At 46.9% G+C, this 20,378-nt stretch overlaps 1 protein-coding gene and 1 long non-coding RNA gene across 3 annotated transcripts in view; one reads left to right on the forward strand and one right to left on the reverse strand.

The window, feature by feature from the left end:
- Nucleotides 1-16,252, forward strand: part of KDM3A (lysine demethylase 3A) — a 56,752-nt gene extending 40,500 nt beyond the window's left edge. For both annotated transcript variants that reach the window (XM_029083335.2, XM_029083336.2), the window contains exons 17-26: nucleotides 926-1,098; nucleotides 3,559-3,795; nucleotides 4,521-4,692; nucleotides 8,113-8,200; nucleotides 9,664-9,794; nucleotides 11,664-11,783; nucleotides 11,903-12,039; nucleotides 13,484-13,660; nucleotides 13,878-14,012; nucleotides 15,479-16,252. In XM_029083335.2, coding sequence (XP_028939168.1) covers nucleotides 926-1,098; nucleotides 3,559-3,795; nucleotides 4,521-4,692; nucleotides 8,113-8,200; nucleotides 9,664-9,794; nucleotides 11,664-11,783; nucleotides 11,903-12,039; nucleotides 13,484-13,660; nucleotides 13,878-14,012; nucleotides 15,479-15,559 — 1,451 coding nt within the window. In that variant the 3' untranslated portion in view covers nucleotides 15,560-16,252. The remainder of the gene's footprint in view (nucleotides 1-925; nucleotides 1,099-3,558; nucleotides 3,796-4,520; nucleotides 4,693-8,112; nucleotides 8,201-9,663; nucleotides 9,795-11,663; nucleotides 11,784-11,902; nucleotides 12,040-13,483; nucleotides 13,661-13,877; nucleotides 14,013-15,478) is intronic.
- Nucleotides 13,688-19,310, reverse strand: LOC120638966. The gene is made up of 2 exons (XR_005661030.1): nucleotides 19,167-19,310; nucleotides 13,688-14,249 (listed from the first exon to the last, which is right to left on the reverse strand). It is a non-coding gene; the product is annotated as an uncharacterized LOC120638966 (long non-coding RNA).
- Between the last annotated feature and the right edge of the window lie 1,068 nt (nucleotides 19,311-20,378).

The raw sequence follows: 20,378 nt of genomic DNA on the forward strand, positions 1-20,378 counted from the left end.
ACTCGCTCCTTTTATTCATCCCCCCTCCCAGCCCTACAGCACTTATGTACGTACCTGTCATTTATATTAATGTCTGTCTCAAATTGTGGGCAGGGAATGTGTCTGTTTATTATTACAGTGTACTCGCCCAAGTGCTTAGTGCATACACTGCGTGCAGTAAGTGCTCAGTAAATACGATTGAGTGATTGAATGAGTGAATATTTGTTCTCACAACTACCTAGATAATGAGCCCTGTGTGAAACAGGGCTCGTGTCCACCTAAGTGCTTATTACCGTGCTTGGCACATAGTAAGCCCTGAATAGATACCACGGTTGTTAGTGATTCTAGTCCCTGGTCCAGTTCCCGTGGAATGAGTGGCAGGGTTTTCAGTTTTCCAAGTTTCCCATCTGCCGGTCCTCGCTGGCTGAGTCCCTAATCAATTTATATTTTGGGAAGCAGCATGTTCTAGCGGAAAGAGCTTGGGCTTGGAAGTCAGAGGATGCGTGATCTAATCCTGGCTCCGCCTCAGGACTGCTGTGTGACCTTGGCCAAGTCACTTCACTGCTCTGGATCTCAGTTACCTCATCTGGAAATGGGGACTAAGACTGTGAGCCCCATGTGGGACAGGGACCGTGTCCAACCTGATTACCTCGTATTGCCCCCCACTACTTAGAACAGTGGTTGGCACATAGTAAGTGCTTAACAAATGGCATAGTAGTAATAATTATTTATAATACAGTTCCAACAGGAGAAAGGGACTGGGGGGAGGGGTGTCATCTGACAGTGATGGAACATGAAAAACACAATTATTCTTTAAGGGGGTGCGTTTCAAAAATCCAAACCATATTTCAGTCTTTCCAAACAAGAGAACAGTTGTACTCCTGCTAATCCAGTACTAAAGCAAGATGTTCATCTCTGAGTGTTTCTGTTTCTATATTTATTTTAGAAAAACCACTTACTGTGCCATCTATAAAGTGTGAAAGCAAATCTCTTCAAGCCCTCCCCTCCTTAGCCAAACCTGCTACGGTCCTGCACACCTTTAACAGCACAATACTGACACCTGTGAGCAACAACAGTTCTGGCTTTCTGCGGAATCTATTGAACTCTTCGGCAGGGAAGGTATTCACCGATATTACCCCCTCTGTGGAATTAGTATCGATCACATATCCTTTCTAGTCCTTCCTGAGAAGCAGCGTGGCGTAGTGGAAAAAGCGTGGGCCTGGAAGTCAAAGGACCCGGGTTCTTATTCTGGCTCTGCCACCTGTCTGCTGTGTTACCTTGGGCAAGTCACGTAACTCTCTGTGCCCCAGTTACCTCATCTGTAAAATGGGGTTTGCGACTGTGAGCCCCGTGTGGAACGGGAACTGTGTCCAACCAGACTCGTGTCTACCCCAGAGCTTAGTACTAAGCTTAGTACATGCTAAGCGCTTAACAAATACTGTTATTATTAGCACAAAATTCTCAACAGAGACTGTATTACATAGCTTATTATCAAGTTGAAAATAAAGACAGTGGTTGGAGAGTAGTGTTAGAAACAAATGGCATAGCTAGGGTGGCGTTAGGGAAAGGAACCCAAGAAGCAGCGTGGCCTAGTGGAAAGAGCACAGGCCTGGGAGTCAGAGGATTTAGGTTCTAATCCCAGCTCTTCTAGTTGCTTGCTGTGTGACCTTGAGCAAGTCACTTCACTTCTCCGTGCCTCAGTTACCTCAGCTGTAAAATGGGGAGTAAGACTGGGCGCCCCATGTGGGACATGAACCATGTCCAACCTGATCAGCTTGTACCTACCCCAGTGCGTAGCTTCCTCTATTGTAAAATGGGAATTCCTTTATCATTCCACTCCTTCTCAAGACTGTGAGCCCTGTGTAAGACAGTGACTGTGTCCAACCTAAAGAACTGGAATCTACCCCATCATCAATGGTATTTATCTAGTGCGTATTGTGTGCAGGACACAATACTAAGCGCTTGGGAGAGTACAATAGAAAGTTGATGGGCGTGTTCCCTGCCCGCAACGAGCTTACCCTACCATTTAGAACAGTCCCTGAAAAATACCATAATCATCATCACCATCGGTGGTTTTTACTGAGCGCTTACTATGTGCAGAGCACTGTACTAAGTGCTTGGGGGAAGTATAACACAACAGAACACCCTGTTGTACCTTCTACCCTGCCCTCAACGAACTTACCCCAGCTCTTAGAACAGTGCTTGACAGACAAATACCATAATACAATTTAGACTGTGAGCTCCTCTGTTGTTTTTCTGTTATACTTGCCCAGGCATTTAGTTCAGTTCACGGTACTCAGTAGCTTAATAAAATACCATTAGGATTACTCTTAGGGTTCAGGAGATTTGCAAAGGAAGTTCCGTTCTGTCCCCTGGTGCCTTTTTTTCTATTTTCACTCTGAAACCTGGATGGAAAACAAAAAGCGAGCATTGGCCGTTTATTCTCCTCTGCCATTTTCAGGCCCGAGGTAGTGCTGTTACTGAACACTTTGGCTAGGAACGCAACGGCTGGCAAAAATAGAGCTGAGCATCACAAGTCAAACCGAAGAGCCACTAGGCAGGGCTCGGCTTCTTGAGGCTAGCGATAGTTGGGCTTGTATGCCAAGGTCGTGATGGCCTTTTAAAAAGCAGCCTCTGATGAAGTGTTTCAGGATAGGGTGATCAGAGACAGGCGAGTCGCAGGGTGGGACGGAAATGAGAGGGAGGGATATATTCATTCCATTCATTCAGTTGTATTTATTGAGTGCTTACTGTGTGCAGAGCACTGTACTAAGCACTTGGGAGAGCACAATACAACAATAAGCAAATTCCCTATCAACAGCGAGCTTACAGTCTAGAGGTGGGGAGACAGACATCAGTACAAATAGATAAATGACAGATATGTATATAAGTGTAGTGGGGCTGGGGACGGGGGGAGAGCAAAGGCAGCAAGTCAGGGCAACGCAGAAGGGAGTGGGAGAAGAAGAAAGGAAGGGCTTAGTCTGGGAGGGCCCCTTGGAGGAGATGCACCCTCAATAAGGCTTTGAAGCCAGGGGAGAGTAATTATCTGTCAGATTTGAGGAGGGAGGGTGTTCCAAGCCAGAGGCAGAACGTGGGCTAGGAGTCAGCAGCAAGATAGGCGAGATCGAGATGAAGTGAAAAGGGTAATATACAAGTGACCAGAAAACTTACCTCCCAGCCTCCTCCAGCATTGTCTTGTATTCCTCTAGACCGTAAGCTTGTTGCGGGCAGGGAATGTGTCAGTTATACTGTTCTCTTGTAATCTCCCAGGGTTTAGTATAGTGCTCTGCACACAAGTGCTCAATAATATATGACTGATTGATCAGAGAGGGTGGTGGGGTGAAATTTAAGTTAGGGGACAAGGGGTGATAAGCGGAACCACACAACTGTCAGCTCATTCCTCCCCAGATGACTCCTAGGCACAACTGGTTGACGAAGGGACTTTTGCCATAAATCCGTACCTTAATGAATCACGCGCTCATTTGCCGAGAGTGTTAGCAGTCTTCAGTTTGAAACGCCTTGGTCTCTTGGCACAGAGTTGTGTGCTTTCATTGCGTTCTTTCTCCTCGTTAAATACAGACAGAAAACGGACTCAAGAATACCCCGAAAATACTCGATGACATCTTTGCTTCTTTGGTTCAAAGCAAAACCGCCTCTGATGTGCCTAAGAAACCTCAAGGACTGACGATAAAGCCCAGCATTTTAGGTTTCGATACGCCCCACTATTGGCTCTGTGATAACCGCTTGCTGTGCCTCCAGGATCCCAATAACAAGAGTAACTGGAATGTTTTCCGGGAGTGCTGGAAACAGGGACAGGTAGGTGAATATTTTTCACTTTCCTGTTTTCTCCTTGCTGGATGTCTCTTCCATAAATCTCTTGAAAAAATGAGCAAGTTCGGGTCTATGCCAATCATTTTGCTACGACCTGACTACCAAAAAAAGAAGGCATTCTCGTGCGTATTTAATGTGGAGTCCTTCAGTGGAGCACCTGCTCAGACATGACATCTTCCGTCATCGACTAAAGACTCCTTCGGTTTTGTTGCCGTCTAGGATCTGTGGATTAGCACGGTCCTGTGCTGTTGGACAATAGAAAAGCTTGGACGCGACTTCACAGTAACTTAAGTAAATGCCTTCCAGCTTAGCTGGCCTGCTGTTTAAACTGCAGGCTGCTTTTAGCCAGGGTTCAAATAATACGACCCCTAATTCCAGCCAAAGAGGCTCCCAAAAAGCCGAAAACCTGTGGCTTTTTGTATGTTTAGCAAAGCCTGCTCTCCAACTTGGCTGAATAAATTCACCACTGGGGCCGAGGCTAAGCGAGACAAGCTCCCCTAACCCATATTTCCTCTGCACTGAACAGTTTGGAATATTCAAAAAGGGAATTTGTAATGGCGAGAGGTTTTGAAAACGTTTAATGCTGCAACTTCTCTATAACTACTATTTTAGCTCATGAAAGTTGGAATATTAAGAGTCTTAAGAAATAAGTGATCTGAAAAATGGGGGGAGAAAATAAAACTCGAGTCTTGATCTTTTCCTCCTTCCAGCCAGTAATGGTTTCAGGCGTGCATCACAAGCTGAACAGCGAACTGTGGAAACCCGATTCCTTCCGAAGGGAGTTTGGCGAACAGGAAGTTGATTTAGTCAACTGCAGAACCAATGAAATTATCACAGGAGCTACGGTGGGAGACTTCTGGGATGGATTTGAAGATATTCCAAGTATGTACCAAGAAACTCTTACACACATATCCCAAAGGGCCCCCAAAAGTAAAGGAGAATGTTCTTTAAATTCTGTTTAATTTGCTTAAGTTGTGTTAAAAGGGGCCCTCATCTATGCCTCTAGGAGTCCAACCTGAATCTGTACAATACCTCTCCAAGTTAAAACTAGCCCCCAGCATGCTAAAAAAAGGCTTAGAAATTAAACCAACAGGCTTTAAAAAGAAGGCATGTTATAATTTTCATGGAAACTGACAATGCAACTCAGTCCAACCTTGGTCCTGAATTTCTTCAGGCTATTGGAGTTCATCACCAGCAGATATAAAATGGCTAGATTTTACCAGAAAAATCACGCGGCAGAACTAAAAGAAATGTACAACCTGTCCTCAGCTTAGATTTAATGGGAATCTGAAATTGAGAGAACTCCGAGGGCTTGCTGTAGGTAGGTGGGTAGTAGGTGATTGTGTTGTCTTAGCTTAGCCATGTATGAGGTGTAAAAGGAAGAGGGGAACCCTGACGTGTATAATATTGCTCCAAATGGGTGGGACCCAGTGCAAGTCTTAGACCTGAAAATGGTTTTGGCAGACACTGATTTTTAAAAAGTATTCGCAGTGCTCTCTGTCTTGACGTTGGAAAACGGAAGGTGAGCCGGTGGAAAAATAAAAAACTGTGGACCCAAAAGTTCGAGGAAATCACGTCCGTGCTATTGCCAGGAAGTACAGTCACTTAGTGTTTCTCCATGGTTTGCGGCAGCATCTCTAACTTCCCGGTTCTCCGATTTTCTGTAAGCCAGAGGTGCTTGGTTGCTGGGTGAATTAATTTGACCCCAAAGCAAACCATCCCATTCCTTTGGAATTCAGAGTGGCTTTTAAGGCCCACCAGGAAATTCACAGGGGAATTGGAACTGTACTCAAACGATGAGAAGCACTGCGTCCTAGCGGATAGAGCACGGGCCTGGGAGTCAGAAGGACCTGGGTTCTCTTCCTGGCTCTGCCACTTGTCTGCTGTTGACCTTGGGCAGGTCACTTCACTCTTCTGTGTTTCAGTGACCTCACCTTTAAAATAGGGATTAAGACTGTGAGCCCCATGCGGAATAAGGATGAGTTCAACTTGACAAACTTGTATCTACCCGAGCTCTTAGTACAGTGCTTTACATTACAGTAAGCGCTCAATAAATACGATTGAATGAATGAATGAGGAGAAGGAATGGTACTGAAAAATAAGTGTTTTACATACATGGGTGACTTAGCACATTTTTCTTCCCCCTTTTCCATCTGCTCAACCTCAGTAGGGTCCTGGTTATCCAAGATAAATGGGGGCCACGGGTTTCTGCAAAACCTCAAATTAATTCTTCACAGAAATTAAGCAGACTCATTTGTTTCTCCACAACCTGCCTGGGCTACTGGGGAGCGGTAGCCAAAGCTGTGGAAGCCTCCACCAGGGATCAAGGGATTGGAAAACCCTGGCCAACCACAAGGCCTTGCTTCTCCACGGGAGCCTCCAGAGCGAGCAGCAGACTCATCCCTACCCTGCTAATCCCTGCCGGCAGTGCCAGCTTCCTTTCTTGAGCAGACGGGGACAGCAGCTACTCCTGTTTAATTCTGGTCTCTTAGAACTAGGATCTACCGCGTTTATGTTGTACCTTTAAATGCTAGTTTAGAAATGACTGATTTATTCATATTCACGTCTGCCTCTCCCTCTAGACTGTAAGCTCGTTATGGGCAGGGAACGCATCTGCTAATTCTGTTCATTCAGTTGTATTTATTGAGCGCTTAATGTGTGCAAAGCCCTGTTAAGTGCTTGGGAGAGTACAGTATAACAACAAACAGACACATTTCCTGCCCAAAGTGAGCTCAGATTCTAGAGACAAGCTTAGAGATTAATTCTGTTGTATTGTACTCTCCCAAGTGCTTAGTAGTGCTCTGCACACAGTAAACGCTCAATAAATATGATCAATTGATTTTTCTACCAGGCTTGTGCTTAGCATGGCTGTTAATTAGACCCCTGGGGTTGTGGTAGGCCTGGTCACTGACCACCTACTTGCTAGCATAGCATATAATACAGTACTAAGCCCTTAGTACAGTGCTCTGCACACACTAAGAGCTCAAAAAATACAATTGAATGAAAAGTAGGAGTCGGCTGCAGGAATCAGCAGCAGGAAGACCAGATGGACCCCAAGTAGAGGAGAGAGAAGGGGGGGAAGGGGAAAGGAGCGGAGTTAGTTCCTCACTGAGGGGTTAGGCAAAAGTAGCGTTTTCCAAAATGAAAATGCAGCAAGTGGGTAAGGACTGATATTTAGCTTTGGATTACTTGGAGAATGTAAACTAGCTATGCTACATCCTGTGAGAGTTGGTTCTCGTTTCATTTTGGACTTGTTACCATTAGCTTTGTTAAGGTTACCTTCTCTTTTTCCTTCCCCCACTCGTCACTGCATATGATATTTAGGACCTGTTGATAAAAGATAAGAACTTCCAAGTAGTCAGTTTGACCCTCTGCTTTAGACTCGGCCTCAGTGACCCTTATCCATTATGTATAATGCATTCATTTCTAGAAGCATGTAACAGTGTAAAAAAAACAAATTGGTTTATTGTATTTTTAAATAGTAGTCCATCTAGACCATAAGCCTCTTGTGAGCAGGGAACGTGTTTACCAGCTGTTTTGTATTGTCCTCTCCCGAATGCGTAGTACAGTTCTCTGCAGACAATAACCACTCAGTAAATACCAGTGATTGATTTCAAGTAAATTATGATTCTGCACTTTGCAGCTCTGATTAGAAGTCATAAAGCTCTGATTTACCCGTCTCTCCAACTTGGAGAGGCTTAAAGGTGCTTGAAGTGGGGCCGTTTCCGCCCAACCAGTCGTATTTATTGAGCGCATACTGTGTTCAGTGCACTGAATTAAGTGCTTGGCATAGTACAGTACTACAGAGTTGGTAGACACATTGGTAGGCAATCATTTGTGATCTTTGAGAGGGAGATTTCTGTGGAGTGAAGGGGGTGGGAGCCAGATCGGAGGAGGATGTCAGTGAAAGATTTGGAGCAGGGGAAGTGGAGACGGCGGGTGTAGACAACTCACTCAAGGAGTTTGGAGAGGAACGGAAGGAGGGAGATGGGAACACTGGGCCCTTTAGGAGTTGTTTTCTCCCCAGAAGCCCTGGCAAAAATAGTTACGTGGCCCTTAGATGATAGAGCAGGTGGTTGTGCCTTAGAGATCCTTATTTAATAATTTAGGTTTCTCTAATCCAGATCTGAGGTAACAGTAATAATAATTGTGGTATTTGTTAAGCGTTTACTATGTAGCAGACACTGTACCAAGCTCGGGGGTGGGTACAAGGAAATGGGGTTGGACACAGGCCCCGTCTCACTTGGGGCCTTAGTCCTGTGGCAGCAACGGCAACTCAATCCCCTCGCCGCTTCTTTTCAGGTCGCCTGAAGAGTGAAGGTGAGCCAATGGTGTTGAAGCTCAAGGACTGGCCCCCAGGAGAAGATTTCAGAGATATGATGCCCTCCCGGTAAGATTCGAGGCGAGGTGGGGGAGAGGGAAATGCTTTTGTCTGGTGGTAGTTAAATGGAAAGACATCAAAATTCAGAAAATAGTTTTCAGGTGGAGGAGGAAGGCTACGAAGGGCAGTGGGAGAGCAATTTTTTTTCCCCTCTGTTTCCGTGGCGGCTGTTCTTGGATTTACTACTTAATGCGCTAATTCTTGGGTAGCACTCCTGGCCAAAATTGGGTTTTTAAGCATTGAGAGTTCATTTAGTTACAGTTTCAGGCATGTGAAAAATGCCTGGATTTAATCTCATCACTGGAACAGTGACTTCCAGAAGCTGAAAGAGAGTAGACTGTTCTCACACAAGTGTGCCCCTGTGCTCAAGATGTCAAAACTAGACATTTAGAAAAGTTGAAAATACTATCCTGGAGGCAGTCTTTCTGGAGCACAGCTGGCTCTAAATAAAGTTACCATGGAATCCTAAGGTTAAAAGGGAGTATTAAATCGGCTAATTTATCCCCGTGGCTTAAGGGCGAATGACATTCAGATTGCCCCAGATAGATTTTTCTTTTTTTCCACCCCCCTTAAAATCTGGTCCCTCAGATTTTAGTTCCTCAGTGAGGAACTAACTCTGCTCCTTTCCCCTTCCCTCTCCTCGATTCAGGGTCCATCTGGTCTTCCTGCTGCTCATTCCTGCGGGGGGCTCCTACTATTCATTCAGTTGTATTTATTGAGCGCTTACTGGGTGCAGAGCTCTGTACTAAGCGCTTAGCACTGTACTATTTGCTATTCTTGGTATTGCCCCACAGTAGCTCCCAGCTGTCAGGGTTTTCTTCCTAAAGTTTATTCTAAGTGCCCCACGAGTTTAAGCCTTTCACCTTTTTTTTTTTTTCATGGTGTTTGTTAAGCAGTTACTATTAGCCGGGCGCTATACTAAGCACTGGGGCAGAAACAAGATAATCAGGTTGGACCCAGTCCACATCCCACACAGAGCTCACAGCATGTCCTCAGTGGGAAGAAGCAGTTGATCTGTCAGGCATCTAAAAAGAAACACCGATTCTCTCCTAAAATCATCTCTTTAGAGCTTTATGTAGGTTTTCCTAAAAGGTGCCATTTCCCCACATTGAAATCATTTTTGTTCCCGTCTAGACCATCAATCAGTGGCATTTGTTGAGCACCTACTTTGTGCTAAGTGTCTGGGAGAGTACAGCACGACAATTTAACGGAAACATTCCTTGCCCACAACACCCTTACAGTCTAGAGGGGGATTATCTTCAGGTTCTCTACCTCATGCTTCTTTTGAGGGGCACTAAGTGTTCAATACAGCGCTCTGCACATAGTAAGCGCTCAATAAATAACATTGATTGGGTCCAAAAGGGCCAATAGGAGAGCAAATAATTTGGCTGTGCTATGTTTTTAAAAGCAAACTGGGTCTCCTTGTTTCTAAAATTAGGAATCGTGCCTAATTCTTGGCTCCTTTATCTCAGGTTCGATGATCTAATGGCTAACATCCCCTTGCCGGAATACACTAGGCGAGACGGCAAATTGAACCTGGCCTCTAGGCTCCCAAACTATTTTGTTCGCCCAGATTTGGGCCCCAAGATGTACAACGCTTACGGTAAGTAGCAGACCTCTAAAATCGGGATCTGCCGTCAGCGGGTCCTAGTAGGTATTTCACCGAGACCCTTTCGGAGTTGGTAAATTAAGGGTTTCGGCCGGGTCCTCTTCCAAATTAGATTTCGTTGCATTGTTGTCGCTTTTCGTGGGCCCTGCCTAGAGACAGGGATCGGGGTTGTCTCGGTTTGATTCTCCACTGACTTCTTGGTAAATGGGGTGGGCGTAATATCGACGGTCCTTTTTAGGAATGGGTAGATGAATTAGGGTTGCTTAGAATATGGCCACAGATGCCTGTTAACTGAACTCAGTTCCAGGTTCCCTGCAACTCTGTGGAAATGTTCGTTTAATTAGCCCCAACTCTTGGGTTTTCCTTGCTTACTCAAATTTTCTTTCCATCCATTCGGTCGCCTTTGCACAATCAGCGGCCAATAACGCTCCGGCTCTTCTTCTCTGGAAACCATGAGGCCGAAACACAACTGGGCTTCCTCAAGGCATAGCCTGACACTGTTTTAAGCTCCCTCAGTCCCACTAAACTGTGTGTGCACGCGCATCTGTGTGTTACATTGTCTTGGAAACTGGCAGAAAAGGTTGGCCTCCCACTCTTAACTCCCACACACTGACACTTGAACATCCTAATCTGGAGTTAGGGACTTCGCTCATCTAAGCGTTCCCTATTCTCAGGCTGTCAGTCAATCAGTCAATCAGTGGTATTTATCGAGTGCTTACTACTGTCGAGAAGATGAGGAGGAGCCACAGTCCACGACCATGGTAGTATCTGTTCCAGGTCTTGTCAGTTTCCTTAAATTACTGAATGGGGACAACGTAGTGTTTAGAACCTGGGCCTGTGAGTCAGAGGGTTTTGGGTTCTAATCCCTGCTCTGCCACTTGCCTGCTGTGTGACCTGGAGCAAGTCATTTCACTTCTTTGGGCCTCGGTTACCTCGTGCAGAACGGGGATTGAAACCGAGCCCCATGTGGGACAGGGACTGTCGCCAACCTGATTTGCTTGTATTCACCTCAGCACTTAGTACAGTGCCTAGCACATAGTAAGCCCTTAAATACCATAATAATAATAATTCCTATTTGATTGTGAGCCCCAGATAGAATAGGGACTGCATCTCCAGCCTGATGGATTTGTATCTATATGAGAAGCAGTGTGGTCTAGTGGAAAGAGCCTGGGCCTGGGAGTCAGAGGACCTTGGTTCTATTCCTGACTTTGCCACTTGTTTGCCTGTGATTTTGGGCAAGTCACTTTACTTCTCTGGGCCTCAGTTTCCTCATCTATATAATGGGGGTCAAGACTGTGAGCCTCATGTGGGACAGGGACTGAGTCCAACCTGATTAGTTTGTATCTACTCCAGTGCTTAGTAATAATAATAATGTTGGTATTTGTTCAGCGCTTACTATGTGCAGAGCACTGTTCTAAGCGCTGGGGTAGATTCAGGGTAATCAGGTTGTCCTACATGAGGCTTACAGTTAATCCCCATTTTACAGATGAGGTAACTGAGGCCCAGAGAAGTGAAGTGACTTGCCCACAGTCACACAGCTGACAAGTGACAGAGCTGGGATTCCAACCCATGACCTCTGACTCCCAAGCCCGGGCTCTTTCCAAGTACAATACCTGGCACATAGGAAGCCCTTAACAAATGCAATTTTCATCTCCCCCAGTGCTCAGAACAGTGCCTGGCACCCAGTAAGCACTTAACAAATACCAGAATTATCATCTACCCCAGGGCTTAGAACAGTGCTTAACATATAGTAAGCACGTAATAAAGACCATTAAAAAAATAAAAAGCCTTCAAACTTTTCCAAAAGCAGTGGTCCTCAGGATCTACGTTAAGCTGGAATGGTTTTAACCCACTCTTCTGCAGGGTTAATAACACCAGAGGATCGGAAGTATGGAACCACAAATCTCCATTTAGATGTGTCGGATGCAGCTAATGTTATGGTATACGTGGGCATTCCCCAAGGACAGCTTGATAAAGAAGATGGTAAGGTGTTTTTTGTTTGTGTGTGTGTGTGTGTACACATTACTATCCAAATTTGAGGTGGGGAACTTTGGAGTTACATCTGTTGCCTTTGTCTCTGTTGCCCACCCGCCTTCTAAAAGTGCTCAAAACGATCCAAGATGGAGATTCTGACGACCTGACAATTAAGCGGTTTATTGAAGGAAAAGAGAAACCAGGAGCCCTCTGGCATATCTACGCTGCTAAGGATACGGAGAAGATTCGAGAGTTCCTTAAAAAGGTAAAAACAAAAGCACTGCGGGGGGTCCTCCCTACCGACTGAGGTGCCAGGCTTCAGAAATCAGGCGACCTGGAGAATCCCTGTGGGAGGCAGCAACTCTGTCACGTTTAAAAACCGGGGGCTGGTGAGGGGAGGAAAGACAAAGACCCCCACGTCACACCAGCCAAGCGAAGCAGTCCGATCAGAGCAGCCTCGTGGGGACCGGTGTCCACCAAATCAGAAATAGCTTATTTTAAAATATCTAGACCTTCGGCAGACGTCGTATCAGCTGAGCATTCTCCCAAATTATTCAAAGTAACGGGTATTTATTCATAAAATAGATGAGCATTTGACTACGATCATTTAATCTATAGAGTCCTTTTTAAAAAAGAAAGCTAAATAAAGGACTACCGTGGTGCTTGTTAAAAAAAAAAAAAAAAAGTCCTCGCTTCCTTTATAGGAGAAATCAAAGCCGATAGCCATGGGGCTTGTGTCAACCCAAGCAGAGCTTCATTAGAATCTCTTTAGAAAAGTGTTTGAGCCGCTCCATCGGCAGCATTTATTATCTGATGCCCCCCCCCCCGCCCCCCCCCGCCCCCCCCCCCCCGGAGAGTGCTGTCCAAAGACCCTGAGGGACTTAGGGAAGGAAGTTCATTGAGCACTTAGCAAGTATTTCTTGAGCACTTACTGTGTGCAAAGTACTGTACTAAGCACTTGGGAGAGTACGGCAATCAAGTGATAGGGTGTGGAACAACCACGATACATAAAATCCGGAGATCGGTCAGCGCTGATGGCCTGTGTAGGCCTGTCTCACAGCATGACTCCTAATAATAATAATATAATAATTACATTTGTTAAGTGCTTACTGTGTGCCAGGCACTGTACTAAACTAGATACACACAAATGGGGTTGGATACAGTCCCTGTCCCCCATGGGATTCACAGTCTTTATCGCCATTTTCCAGATGAGGCACAGGGAAGTGAAGTGGCTTGCCTGAGGCCACGCAGCAGGCAAGTGATGGAGCCAGGATTAGAACCCGTGACTTCTGACTGCCGGGCCCGGGCCCCGTCCCGGAAGCTCCCGGCACCTAATCCGGGTAGACCAGACCGTTCCCGTCACTCCACCTTGGCCACGCCGCCGCTTCCTGGCCCGTCTGGTCCGGGTTCTGGGCTTGGGTGGGCGACGGTGAAGGAGGCGGCGCTTTCGGGCCGGGGACGGAAGGGGGGGCGGTGGCAAGTCGTCCCCCGCCACGGTTCTCCGCCGCCTTGCGTCGAAACCAGAGAAGGCTCCCTCCGCTCCTGACCTTCCCGTTTCTCCTGCATTAACTGCAGCCGAGCTGTCCCTGCCTCTGCCCCGATTCTAGGCTGCCTTGGCTGGCGGCAGGGGAGGAGGAAGCTGGATCTCGAGAGGAACTTAGCGTCCCACACAGGCTCGTGTACCGAAAGCCGTCGGGGCTGTGTTTCAGGTCTCGGAAGAACAGGGTCAAGAGAATCCCGAAGATCACGACCCTATTCACGACCAGAGCTGGTACTTAGACCGAGCACTGAGGAAACGCCTTCATCAGGAATATGGCGTGCAGGGCTGGGCTATTGTGCAGTTTCTCGGGGACGTGGTTTTCATCCCAGCAGGAGCGCCGCACCAGGTGAGCGTTGGTCCCCGGTCCATTCTACCCTTCAATGGTATTTATTGAGCGCTTACTATGTGCAGAACACTGTACTAAGCGCTTGGAATGAACAAGTCGGCAACAGAGAGAGACAATCCCTGCCGTTTGACGGGCTTACAGTCTAATCTTACCCCGTCCCCTCCGTCGGCTGGGGCCTTTCGGCGCTCATCTCGTGGTTGCTCTCGTCTTCCCTTAGGTGCATAACTTGTACAGTTGTATTAAAGTGGCGGAAGACTTCGTTTCCCCGGAGCACGTCAAACACTGCTTCTGGCTCACTCAGGAATTCCGGTATCTGTCTCAAACCCATACGAATCACGAAGATAAGCTACAGGTAATAGAAAACTCCCGAGCCCCTGGGGGCGTGACTTCCTGTTTACTTTCCTTTAGGCACAGAAACGTTTGAACAGTGTCATTTCATCCTAAAACTCACTAATTGACAAGCAGGCATTAGGGGCCTGGGTAGTCAATGATAAGACCCTGTGAAAACGGCTGGGTTCCTTGTAAATCTCCACTTCATCCGTTTCATGCATTCTATCGGGTCGGTCCGGAGCGAGGAAGGCATTTTTTGCTAAGGAAGTGGGGCAAGAGGGAAGATCAAGAGGCTGAGTTAGTAAAATTGCAAGTCAGGTCCTCGGTTTTTGTTTTTTCTACCCTCAGGGGCAGACCCTCCATAACTGTCACTTCCAAAAAGTGACGGAGAGGAAAATCACCACCACCTATCTGATTTCTGTTAGTTACCCTCAGATGGTGGGAGGTAGAAGCAGGAGTAATCTTCCCCAAACACTTTGGCCGGGCCCTCGTTCGGCTACTTTGCTCAGTTCAAGCTCTACTGTTCCTATGGCTGATGACTAATGGTTAAGCGCTCACTATGTGCCAGGCACTGTACTAAGCGCTGGGGTAGATAGAAGCAAATCGGGTTGGACACAGTCTTAATCCACATTGTTCAGATGAGGTAAGTGAGGTGACCGGCCCATGGTTATACAGTAGACAAGTGGCAGAGTCGGGATCAGAACCCAGGTCTTTCTGACTCCCAGGTCCGTACTCTAACCACTGCACCGCACTGCACATTGAAGGCAGTCCCAAAAGCGGTGGAAAAGTTGCCTGCCAATGTTAAAATAGGTTTTTATTGGCTTTCCTATGTGTCTAAAATAATCATCATTATTATTATGATACTCGTCAAGCGCTTTCTGTGTGTTAAGCACTAGACTGAGCACTGATGTGGAGACAAGATAATCTGGTTGGACACAGTCCCTGTCCCACATGGGGCTCACAGCCTACCTCACTAAGAGGGAGTAGGATTTAACTCCCATTTTGCAGAGGAGCAAACTGAAGTCCAGAGAAGTCTTAACTCGCTCAGGGTCATGCAGCAGAAAAGTGACAGCTCCTCATCAGCGGCAGTTATGGAGCACCTGCTGTGAGCAGAGCACTTTCTATTAATAATAATTAAGCGCTTTCTATGTGCAGAGCACTGTTCTAAGCACTGGGGTAGATACAGGGTAATCAGGTTGTCCCATGTGAGGCTGACAGTTAATCCCCATTTTACAGATGAGGTAACTGAGGCACAGAGAAGTGAAGTGACTTGCCCACAGTCACTCAGCTGACAAGTGGCAGACCCGGAATTCAAACCCATGACCTCGGACTCTCAAGCCCGGGCTGTTTCCACTGAGCCATGCTGCTTCTATTAAAGCAGTTGGCCGAGCCGGGATTAGAACCCGGGTCCTCTGACGCCAGGTCTGAGGCTACACTGCTGCCGCGAGCCAAAAAGTCACCACCTTTTCATTTCTCGTCTCCCTTCAGGTGAAGAACGTGATCTACCACGCAGTGAAAGACGCCATCGCGATACTGAAAGCGAACGAATCTAACTTTGGCAAACCCTGACGGCATTAAAGCCCCGCACTACGGAACTAAAGTTACTGGCAGCTGTTTAATCTGTCCCCGCAGAGTTTCTGTGGACTTGAAATCTCTGAACGTTACCTCAATCTTATCTCGGAGCGGGACCTGCCTTGTGATGGTACCCTGTCGTATGTATATTTCTAGTGTTCGCCGACACTAAATTTGTATATGTGGTAACTATCTGCAGACCCGAGACATCTTCAAGAATGGAACTTCTTCTGATTTAGTACAGACTTTATACCAAACTGTCCAAAAAATACCTCCTGCTGAGCTCTGGGAAACATCCATATCCACTCCCCTGCTGATTGCTTAGAAGCCTTGGTCAAGATGGGTATGGAACTACTGTTAGGAAAGGAATCATGTTGGGTTTCTTTTTTTTTAAAAAAAAAAATTTGGTTGTATTTCCTTTTGTGTGTGTGTGTGCGCGTGTGTGCGTTTTTGTTGTTTTGGGGTTTTTTTAACTATGTCTGGAGCAGTCCAGAAGAACATTGGAGATTGCAATGGCTAATGATGCGGTTCTTAACGCTTTGCATAGGACGAGCATTAAGTAGCAGTAACGAACTACTGTACAATCTATGGGTTTAACCATCTTTAGGTAAATGAAATTTAATTTAAATGAGGCTTTGCTAATTTCTAAGCGTGCAGCATTTTGCATTAAAATACTCATTGAAAATTTGGGCTCTGCTTTCTAGAATGGTTTGTGCAGCTGCCACCACTTGAATAGTAAAAACCACTTAGCGCTCTTCCAGACTGTAATAATGATAATAATGGTGGTACTTGGTAAGCGCCTCCTATGTGCCAGGCACTGTTCGAAGTGCTGGGGGAGTGGAGAGTCATCAGGTTGTCCTACATGGGGCTCACAGTCTTAATCCCCATTTTACAGATGAAGTGACTGAGGCCCAGAGGAGTGAAGCGACTTGCCCACAGTCGCACAGCACACAAATGGCAGAGCTGGGATTAGAACCCAGGTCCACTGACCCCCGGGCCCAGGCTCTTTCCGCTAGGCCATCCTGCTTCAACCAGCTCTAAGTCCTGATTTTGCTCTCAGCAGCCTCCTTAAACATCGGCCTGAGAAAACGGAAGGGAGACAGCCAGAGAAAAATACAACCGGATGGATACTGTGGGAGGGAAATGTGAATTCATCGCTGGAAATTTTTAGGAGTCGTCTTGCGTGGCGCTAGGCGTTTCTCCACAGCCGTTGGTATTGCTTATGTCACTTTACGATTTAGGAGGAATGTGGAGTTCATAAAGCGGTGGCAGTTTCGAAAACAGATATCATGTGGAAAAGCAAGAAAAAGCGGGATCATTTAGCCTGAAGAGAAGGCAGAGGGCTTCAAGTAAGTAAAGGGGGCGAGATCAAGCGAAAATGTCTGAAACCTGTTTCCGTTAGGCCCCCGACGTTAGTTAGCGGGCTGGCAATTGCCCTCGGTATTCCACTGCGTACAACAGACGGGGCTCACACCGCATCCTCTAGCCAGATCTTGCAGTAGGCCATTCAGTGGCCTCCTGTGAATCAAAATGTCCCACCCACTCTGAACCCAGAGCGGCAGAGGGCATGAATATTCTACTGTCTTTCCACCAAACTATTTCTACCCAACTGAACGGCTTTCCTTTATCCCTTTTTTTTTTTTGTAAGCTTTTGCCAAACCACAACGATGAAGTTCAGCTCTCTGTTTCCCTATATGGAAAAATGAGCATTTAACACCTCTTCTCTCTCCCTATTTAGGCTGTGAGCCCCAGGTGGGACACTGCATCCAACGTGGTTATCTCGTCGACTCCAGCCCTTAAGCGCTTGGCTTGTAGTAAGAACTGAACAGATACCGGAGTTGTTATTACGAAAGAGAGTGGCTAAGTTGGAAGTTGTGGTGCCTTTTGAAGCTAAATACGGTGGTGAGGAGAGCTACGTTCTAAGGATGAGGCAGCATTGCCTAATGGTTAGAGCCCAGGCTTGGGAGTCAGAGGTCATGGGTTCTAATCCCAGCTCCGCCACTTGTCAGCTGTGTGACTTTGGCAGGTCACTTAACTGCTGTGGGCCTCAGTGACATCTGGAAAATGGGGATTGAGACTGTGAGCCCCACGTGGGACAATCTGATCACCTTGTATCTCTCCCAGCACTTAGAACAGTGCTCTGCACATAGTAAGCGCTCAACAAATACCACTATTATTATTATTAATTCCACCTCCGCCCCTAATGTGGTGCGTGACCTTGGGCAAGCCACTTCTCTGCACCTCATTCAGCTCAACCGTAAAATGGGGATTAAGACTGAGCCCCACCTGAAACAACCTGATTACCTTGGATCTCTCCCAGCGCTTAGAACAGTGCCAACACATAGCGCTTAACAAATACCACCATTATTATTATTATTCTGCCTAGTGTCGGAGTCATAAACTGAGGGGCAAAAGGAGCCACCTCGCGCTTTCTGAGCCCGAGAAAAGTACTACCAAGTCATCCATCTTCCCCTTTTACCGAAGCGATCGCTAAAATTCAGTTCTTACCGTGTGCCTGCTTTAAATTTCAGCCAGTTGCCTTTTGTCAGCGGGACTCAATTACCACACCCTGCGGCACACCCGGTACCGGAGCCGCTGGGAAATCCAAGGCCACTAGCGGGGGGGCCCAGAAAGCCACATCTCCCTCAGGTAGGCCGTGCCAACCTGTCTCCGGCACGTTGGGCTTCGCCCGACGAGCTCAGTGCGAGCGTTTTAGGCTCCCGGAGGAAGCCTTGGCCTCCGAAACCATTGCTTGGCTACCTGCAGTAGGCAAATCCAAATGAATCTGGCCAGTGGGGCATATGTAGCTCATGACTCTGTGATGAAGTGAGTTGTTGGCAAAAGGAAATCTAGTCACTCGATCACTCCCGTGGGGCCTCTGGGGCTGAAACCACACACTTTCTCCAGTAAAATGATCTTAAAAGGTTTTTCCACAGCAGCACATTTTAGCGTCAACACCCTTTAACTGGAGGAACATTACAAAATAATTACAAGCACAATCTCTGCTTCTGAGAATCTTACATTCTATCTGACAGGAGTTAGTAAAAAGCCTGTACAAGTTGTTCTCTACAAAATCACAAGGTGCCTATTTTTGCTTTCTATGGTTAAGTGCTTATTAGAATCCAGCACTGTGCGCTAAGCACTGAGACTCGGGACAAGCTAGTGGGACACAGGCCCCGTCCCACACGGTGCTGTTTTAACCCCATTTTACAGATGAGGGAACCGAGGCACAAGGGAGTTAAGGTGACTGGTCTGAGGTCACGTTACAGACGAGTGGTGGAGCCGAGAGCAGAACCTAGGATCCGACTTCCTTGCTCTAGTGAACTAATTAAAGAGACTTGTGCGGTTTTAAGGATGCTTAAATGCAAGCCCGTTTCACTGCGTGTAGACTAGTGCTCTGCACATAGTAAGCGCTCAATAAATACCGCCAACTGATTGACCAGAGGGCACGTTATCCTAGCAGGTAATGTGATCAAACAATTTTGGCCCTGTAGGTAGCTTCCGAAACTCGCAAGCAGCCACTCCTGAAATAGCATTTTAAATGTAGGGAGGGGGTCCGCAGACCAGGCCACGGCCGTCCCTGGACCTCTGGCTGGCCACTTACCCAGAAATCATCCCTGCGGCTTTCAGGTTCCGTGGCTGCACCGCCCCCAGTTGTCTCTCCCATTCCCGTCCTTCCAGAATTCCAGTCCTTCCAGAACCCTCGATCTCCACGGCTTCAACGCTCCATTTCCAGGGCCCATTCAGACTTGGAGGCCGGGCTATAAAGGTTCTTTCTGCTCAGTCGATCAGTGATCTTTATAAAGCGCTTACTATGTGCGGAACCGTGTACTAGACCCTTGGGACAGTACAATATGAAGAATTAGCAGATATGTTCCCTGCCCACCATGAGCTTACAGTGCAGAGCGGGAGACAGACGTCAATATAAATAATTTATAATCTACAATTTAGGGAGGTAGCGAGGCACAGGCCCATTCAAAGAATTCACACCCTGCTCATAATGATGATCATAATGCTCATAACACAGTCTTGTATTTGCTAAGCGCTAGGTACAGTGTTCTGCACACAGTAAGCGCTCAGTAAATACAACTGAACGAAGTCCAGGGGTTGAATTCTCCTGCTTTGATGGCTGAGGTGCAGGGTGGCAGGATCTAATTACTAATTGCGAGTAGTGCCTCTCTACATTCTATGTCTTCCCTTCACCCATCTAAAAAAAAAAAAAAATCAAGACCCTCCTGAGTCCGAGGACATTTTAAGACCTTTAGAGAGAGGACATTCTCCCTCTCCCACCACTGGGATTAAGCTCTTGCGAGGTGCTAAGCACTGGGCTAAATATCATTACTCTTCCATCGAAAGTAATGGCCAGCTGAAATGAGAGAAGGGAGGCCAAAGGTTTACCTGAAACAATAACGGTCCACGACAATGTCAACACCTCCCACCTCACCAGGGATCCTTCACCGAAGGGAAGCCGTGGCAGAAGGCTCAACGGGTGGAGGCCGTCTTCGCTCCCTCGGTGTCCGTGGCAAAGAAGCAGCGTGGCTTAGGGGCAAGAGCCCGGGCTTGGGAGTCAGAGGACGTGGGTTCTAATCCCGGCAACACCATTTGTCCGCTGTGGGACCTTGGGGAAACCACTTAACTTCTCTCTCAGTTACCTCATCTGTAAAATGGGGATTAAAGATCATGAGCCCCATGTGGGGCAACCTGATTACCTTGTATTTACCCCAGCACTTAGAACAGGGCTGGGCACATAGTAAGCGCTTAACAAATACTATAATTATTAGAGGCGCTTGATCACGGTAAAAGAACTGGATAATGA

Source organism: Ornithorhynchus anatinus, chromosome 18 (assembly GCF_004115215.2).
Source record: "Ornithorhynchus anatinus isolate Pmale09 chromosome 18, mOrnAna1.pri.v4, whole genome shotgun sequence".
Taxonomy (NCBI): Eukaryota; Metazoa; Chordata; class Mammalia; order Monotremata; family Ornithorhynchidae; genus Ornithorhynchus; species Ornithorhynchus anatinus.